At 35.9% G+C, this 6,479-nt stretch overlaps 2 protein-coding genes across 3 annotated transcripts in view; one reads left to right on the top strand and one right to left on the bottom strand.

The window, feature by feature from the left end:
• pagr1 (PAXIP1 associated glutamate-rich protein 1) overlaps positions 1 to 1,146 on the bottom strand; it is a 3,293-nt gene extending 2,147 nt beyond the window's left edge. The window contains exons 1-3 of the mRNA XM_016493083.1: positions 940 to 1,146; positions 598 to 760; positions 80 to 413 (exon numbers count right to left, since the gene is read on the bottom strand). Of these exons, the coding sequence (XP_016348569.1) occupies positions 80 to 413; positions 598 to 748 (485 nt within the window). The 5' untranslated portion in view covers positions 749 to 760; positions 940 to 1,146. The remainder of the gene's footprint in view (positions 1 to 79; positions 414 to 597; positions 761 to 939) is intronic.
• Positions 1,147 to 2,171: 1,025 nt separating this feature from the next.
• vps25 (vacuolar protein sorting 25 homolog) lies at positions 2,172 to 6,053 on the top strand. 2 transcript variants are annotated; one of them, XM_016493081.1, is made up of 6 exons: positions 2,172 to 2,282; positions 3,721 to 3,866; positions 3,997 to 4,050; positions 4,128 to 4,216; positions 4,800 to 4,875; positions 5,329 to 6,053. In XM_016493081.1, the coding sequence occupies exons 1-6, from the start codon at positions 2,236 to 2,238 to the stop codon at positions 5,439 to 5,441; spliced, it is 525 nt and encodes a 174-aa protein (XP_016348567.1). In that variant the 5' UTR covers positions 2,172 to 2,235; the 3' UTR covers positions 5,442 to 6,053. The 2 variants fall into 2 exon arrangements, with proteins under 2 accessions (XP_016348567.1, XP_016348568.1); XM_016493082.1 differs by lacking the exon at positions 5,329 to 6,053 and adding an exon at positions 5,018 to 5,101.
• The last annotated feature ends 426 nt before the right edge of the window (positions 6,054 to 6,479 follow it).

Raw genomic sequence — 6,479 nt, 5'->3', positions numbered from 1 at the left:
TATATATATATATATATATATATGTGTGTGTGTGTATATATAAATATGTGTGTGTGTGTGTGTATTTTTTCTGACTCACTTGTGCTGGTTCTCCTCTTGTTTGGCCTCCTGCGAGTCCTCTCTATCTCTCTCAGGTGAGGGGGTGCGTGGAGGGGTCGGAGGTCGGCGTGGAAGTGGCTCCCACTTCAGCTCCAGCATTTCTCCTTTAGCCAGAATCTCATACAGCCGCTTGATCTCCTCGGGTGCAGGCATCCAGTTCTTAGGGTCCTCCATCTCCTCATCGCTGTATGGGATCTCCCAGTCCTCCTCAGTCTGCTGCAGCTTTCCTTCACCGCCTCCATTCATTTCTCCATCCGTGGCTATTCCCTCTTTCTGCTCCTCTACATCCATGGATCCTTTGTGTCCTTCTACATCTTTCATAGGAGTGTGAATGAAAAAATCATAATGTGCATAAAATGCAACAATGTGTAATAGAACAAACTTGTACACCTTGCAAAAAATACTGTGGCGATACCATGGTATATTTAGCATCATATTCCAAGTTCATTAAGAAAGAATGCAAAAGGCATGGTATAAAGACACATGTGGTGTGCATACTTGCGTCATCCTCTTTCGGGGCTGTATTCGTCTCCTCTCTTTTCTCTTCCTCCTTTTCTTCCTCTTTTCCCGCAGTTTTCTTCTGTTCACTCACTCCCATAGACTCCACTCGCTCCGACAGTGAGCACTGCGCGTCCTCTGCCGCCTGCATCTTGCTGCAAACCTGCGGGAAAACACGTGCTTTAGCTGCATACTAACGATTTCATATTCAAATATGAAAACATTTCATATGTGTCAATATATCAGTTCCTGACTAGTAGCGCGCCTTCGCTGAGAATCATTCAGAAACATTCGATATGATTATTTAACAATGAACAGAAATGAAGGGGCGGATGCACTTACAGTTGTTTCCCCACTACTGTTATAAACAGCTGCGCGGGGTAATAAAACGCATCAGTGTGCTATTATTTCTGAAAATAATACTGCATTAGTTATTATGGGCTGTTATCACTGTTGTTTATTTCGGCGCCTTGACGTCATTCGCCTGATGTCCCGGATGAGAGGATCCGCCCACAGCGCCACCACGCGCTCGAATGACCGACATAAAACCCCGCGTGGAAGAAGTTGCTATGGTGTTCTGGGTGGTTGCTAGGGTGTTGACCTAACATGTAACGTTCTCAGAACGGTCCGTCAACATTATTCCAGTGACGTTGATAGAGTGTTCATTCAAAACCATAATTCATAAATAATTTATGGAACGTTTTCCCGAAACATTTTAGTTCGATATCTGTCTAAGATGGTTTAGAGAGCATTCCAAAGTAACATTCCCATAATATTTACAAAATAATAAAAAGGCACATTCCCATACATACATCACTTAACTAAAAACGTTTTTAGACATTAAAAAAACGGGATGTTTTGAGAACATTCAGAGATGACATTTTCATGGAAACGTTAGCAAAACATTCCTAGAACATATTTCTGTTGGCGGGGTAGTTGCTATGGCATTGCTGTGTGGTTGCTAGGTTGTTCTGGGTGGTTGCTAGTGTATTATAAGCAATTACCAGGGTGTTAAGGAGAGTAAAATATTCAGTTAGAGAAATGGATTGTGAATTAGGCTAAATGCTTTATTGAATATTGATATAGGCCTTTGTCAAGGGAAATAAATTATAATTTATTTAAATAAATAAATTATGTCATTTATTAATATAATTTTAATAAGACACTTACAGTAAGCCATATGTCGTGTGCATTTTTTTTTTTTAATGTTATTTTCATTATTTTCAATCATTCTTTTGAATCGAATCTTCTCAAAGAACCGGTTAACAAATCGCGATTTGTGAATTCGATTGATCCTTTTTATTTTATTTTATTCTTTTATTTTATTTTTAAGATGCTGTTAATTTAACTGAATATACGAGTTTTTTTCTATATACATATTTTTTTTAATCGCATATGAAACGTAATTAATTTAGCTATTTGTAAAAATATATATAAAAAATACTATACTGACTATTCTTGTGCTCAAATAAAATGTGGTATTTTGTATTGTACATTTTGTACATTGTATTGTTTGTATCTGCTTATATTATTTGTCGCTTAAGAGACTTTTAATTTGACGGGTGTTTCAACAACTCCAGCAGAGCGGAAGTAGATTCCCGCGGAGCCGCACATCAACAGAACGAGTACAAATCTGCGATGAGTTTTGAGTGGCCCTGGCAGTATAACTTTCCTCCATTTTTTACGTAAGTAAATCCATTTTATTATCAATGTCAGGGACCTCAGATGGAAAACCCAGGTTTCGTGTCCGCGATATAATACTTTTGGTCATTTGTATCGCGACTAAAGCTACTGTTTGCTTTCCGCTGCGGAAGTAATACAATCACTACATGTAGCACTCCATGCACAGTGTTCAGTCATGCGAGGATGACATTAATTATAATTAAGTATTACAATATTTACAGTTAGCTACTGTTTGCTTTCCGCTGCGGAAGTAATACAATCACTACATTTAGCACTCCATGCACAGTGTTCAGTCATGCGAGGATGACATTAATTATAATTAAGTATTACAATATTTACAGTTACAGTGTGTCATATAGTGTTTAAATGTTGTTAGGCCTGTCGCAATAATCAATATATCGACTTATCGCGCAATATATGTAACTTATATGACCGCAATAATTTTTGGTGACGTAATATATCGCCCATTTATTTACTTAAAAATTAATGTCACTATGTTTTGTACATTCCACTTGCTCCTGTGTGTTTTGCAGCTTGTCGTACATAGCGTGGTGTAGTCATGAGGTGCTAGTAAAAAATAAAAAAATGCTTCTACAAAAAAAGTTTCATCTGCAGATATGGCCTTGTTTAGGGATCTGTGTCTTTGTGCATACAGACATCTGACTGCTGAGTAGTGATTGTGTTTTTCAGCAATAGTGTGCACCCTTCATTTACAGAGAAAAGAAGGCCAGGGAAAAATCTCCATACAAGTTCTTTGTGCATTTATCTTTTTTTCTGTTTGTTACTTTGCACTTTTTGTTAGAAAATGTTTATTTACTATTTATTCAGCTTTTTTAAGGTATCTAAAATTTTGATACTTAATTTCCGTGTTTTAAATATTCTTGAAAATTAAAAGTTTGTTGTCATTTGGAAGTGTGTAGGCCTTCTTGCATTATTATGCTGTTACATTATGATTATATATTGTCTTTAAAATGACAATAATATCACTTATCGCAATTATTTCTGGGGCAATATTTCGCACAACAAAAAGTTGAGTATAAATGTTGTATGACTTTAAATACTAACGCAAGTGAAGCGAAGCTAGTACGATCAGAATAGTAAAGCTTCTGTGGTTTGCAACAAGAATAATTTGCCATTATGTAAAAATGACCGTATATAAAGGTTAAAGTGAAAACTGACTGCTGGAAAATATTAGGAAATATTAGGACTTTGAGAAAATCGTGATTTCCAGGCATGGATATTTTGTAAATTTTACACTGTTGAAAAGTATCTCTATAACATATGCATATGCTTTAATAATTGATCACAATATAATAGTTACATTATTATGTAGAAGATGATTTTGTTGTAATTTCTTTGCATCAGTGGAAATGACAATCTTGCACATTAGGGCCAAAATGTTATTGAGAGGAGATGTAATATTTTTATTCTGTTTTGCAGATTACAGCCAAATGTTGACACGAGACAGAAGCAGCTGGCGGCGTGGTGTTCGCTGGTTCTGTCCTTCTGCCGTCACCGGAAACTCTACACTCTGGACGTTCTCGAGGCGCAGGAAAGCCCAGTCTTCAACAACAAGAAAATTGAGAGTATCCTTTCATGGTCTTTGTCTTGTTTTATTTGTTGATAGGATACACTGAGGTTGAATCACATTGAAAGGCTGTTCCTTTTCTGTCATTACTTGCCATGCATGTATTTCCCGTAACTTTTGCTGCTCAGGAAAACTTTCAGTTGAAGCCATACAAGTAGTTTTTGAAGAACTGAGAAAAAAAGGTGGGATGCCAAATGCATTGATAAGACGAGACCGGAAAATTGATGTTAAAATTATTTTGATCTTTGCTTTGGCATAGGAAACCTGGAATGGTTGGATAAAAATAAATCACGATGTCTTATAATGTGGAGGAGACCAGAGGAGTGGGGCAAACTCATTTATCAATGGGTGAGACTATACTGTGTCCTATAAATGTATTTATTTAAAGTTTTTATTTATTTAAAATATGTTTAATGAAAAATACAGTAAAAACAGTAATATTTTATTACATTTAATACATTTCAAATAATTGTAATATATGTTAAACTGTAATTTATTTCTGTGATCTGTGATCAAAGCTGAATTTTCAGCATCATTACTCCAGTCTTCAGTGTCACATGATCTTCAGAAATCATTCTAATATGCTGAGTTTTAAGAAACATTTCTTATGATAATCAATGTTGAAAACAGTTGAGCTGCTTCATGTTTTTGTGGAAACTGATACTTTTTTTGATGAATAGAAAGTTCAAAAGAACAGCATTTATTTGAAATGGAAATCATCTATTATGTTATAATTGTCTTTACTGTAACTTTTGATCAATTTAATCCAGCCTTGATGAAAAAGTATTAATTTCTTAAAAAAAAAAAAAAATCTTACTGATGCACTTATATCATGGAAAATCATCGTTGAAAATATGCTAGTGAGCACTGAGCAGTTAGGTCAAGTTGTTAATTTAAATACAATTACTTTTTCTCCCATTGTTGCATGTAGGTTTCCAAAAATGGCATGGTCAACTCCGTGTTTACACTTTATGAACTCTCTAATGGAGATGACACAGAAAAAGAAGGTATAAAAGTGTTTAATATTTCTGTTGTACATTGCAATACATCAGCAAAATAGTAACGCATATCTTTAGAACTTACCTTGTTGCTGTGTAAGGATTAGTTCACCCAAAACTGAAAATTTGCTGATTATTTAATCAACCTCAGGACATCCAAGATGAAAATCAGTCACTTGCCCAGAATGCTCACCAATGGATGCTCTGCAGTGAATGGGTGCCGTCAGAATGAGAGTCCAAACGGCTGATAAAAACATCACAGTAATCCACACCACTCCAGTCCATCAGTTTTTGCCGGAAGCAGCATCCATTGGTGAGCAGGTGATGCAATGCTACATTTCTCCAAATCCGATAAAGAAACAAACTCATCTACATCTTGAATGATCTGAGGGTGAGTACATTATTCTTTGCAGTAGCTGTGTTAAGCTCTGATCAAGTGCGTAACACAAGCGTATCTTTCAGAGTTCCATGGATTGGAGGATTGGATGTTGCTGCGTTCACTGCAGGCCCTGCAGGCTGAAGGGAAGGCAGAAATGATCACTATGGATGATGGAAAAGGTGTCAAGTTCTTTTAAATCAGGCTTTCTCAAATCAGACTTTGGGGAGGTGTTGGGTTCAGCCGAATCATCTTTTGTCTCAGTCCACTTGGGATCTTTTTGGACTCTATAGTACACTCCACTACTAAATCAGTAAGTCATTATTTGGCACATGAGCCCAAACTAAATTGTTGAAGCATGTATAAATTGGTGGTTTTACACCTGATGTTTGAGCAGACTAAAGAAACCGAGATTTTGTTCCTAGCCATTATGCATACAAAGTGAAATGTCAGACCAAAACTAAGGAATAGAAGCATCTTAATGTAGACCCAGACTAAACATAGGTTTTTATTCCACTCCTTTTATTGCTGTAAATCCTGAAGGACTCTCGTTCACCTTGAATATTTGTTCAAGTCAGAAAACGGTCTGCTAATCTGACACGTTTTTTTGCGAATCCTGCGATGCTTCCTGGCTAAGATGAAATGTTCTTGAGTAAATGTCTTGTTCCTGATGGCAGTGGAATTCATATCAATATTTTGCTGAAATCTGGTAGCATTCTCTCCTTTTCCCCCGGCTGTCACTGTATCTTATCACCTTTTATACCAATACTGTACAAATAAATAAGAGACGTTTTCAGTTCTTTCCTGCAAAGCCCTTTCCGTTTGGTTTGATTGAAGAGCACTTGCCTTATATATTTGATTTTCATATGCAAATCTCACATGCTTGGCGGAAGCATCAAAAAATGGCTTACAGCACAAAGTCATCTGCGTTATTCTTCTAGTGGAAGAGTTGACATGCTGTAAGTCAAACATGGTTATTATTCCATTGCTCATACTTTGGGTTTTTCAAGTCAGTCTCTCAGATGTCTACAGAAATGTTTAAAAGTTCAGCACATGTTGTATCATCTTTGTTAATATTTTAAATGGTTTTTATTATTACATTTTCTTTTAATTTTAGTTTGTGTTCATTGTTTTTTTTTAATTAGTGTATTTTTAAAAATGTCTACATAGTTTTTAATAAGCTTTAGTTTTAGTTATTTTGGTGCTTCAAATTAATAAAAAAAAAATGTAAATGTTA

The sequence above is a fragment of the Sinocyclocheilus anshuiensis genome, unplaced genomic scaffold (genome assembly GCF_001515605.1).
Source record: "Sinocyclocheilus anshuiensis isolate Anshui unplaced genomic scaffold, SAMN03320099.WGS_v1.1 scaffold546, whole genome shotgun sequence".
Classification (NCBI taxonomy): domain Eukaryota; kingdom Metazoa; phylum Chordata; class Actinopteri; order Cypriniformes; family Cyprinidae; genus Sinocyclocheilus; species Sinocyclocheilus anshuiensis.
The sequence above is the reverse complement of the archived record's forward strand: the minus strand, read 5'-3'. Positions and strand labels throughout refer to the sequence as shown.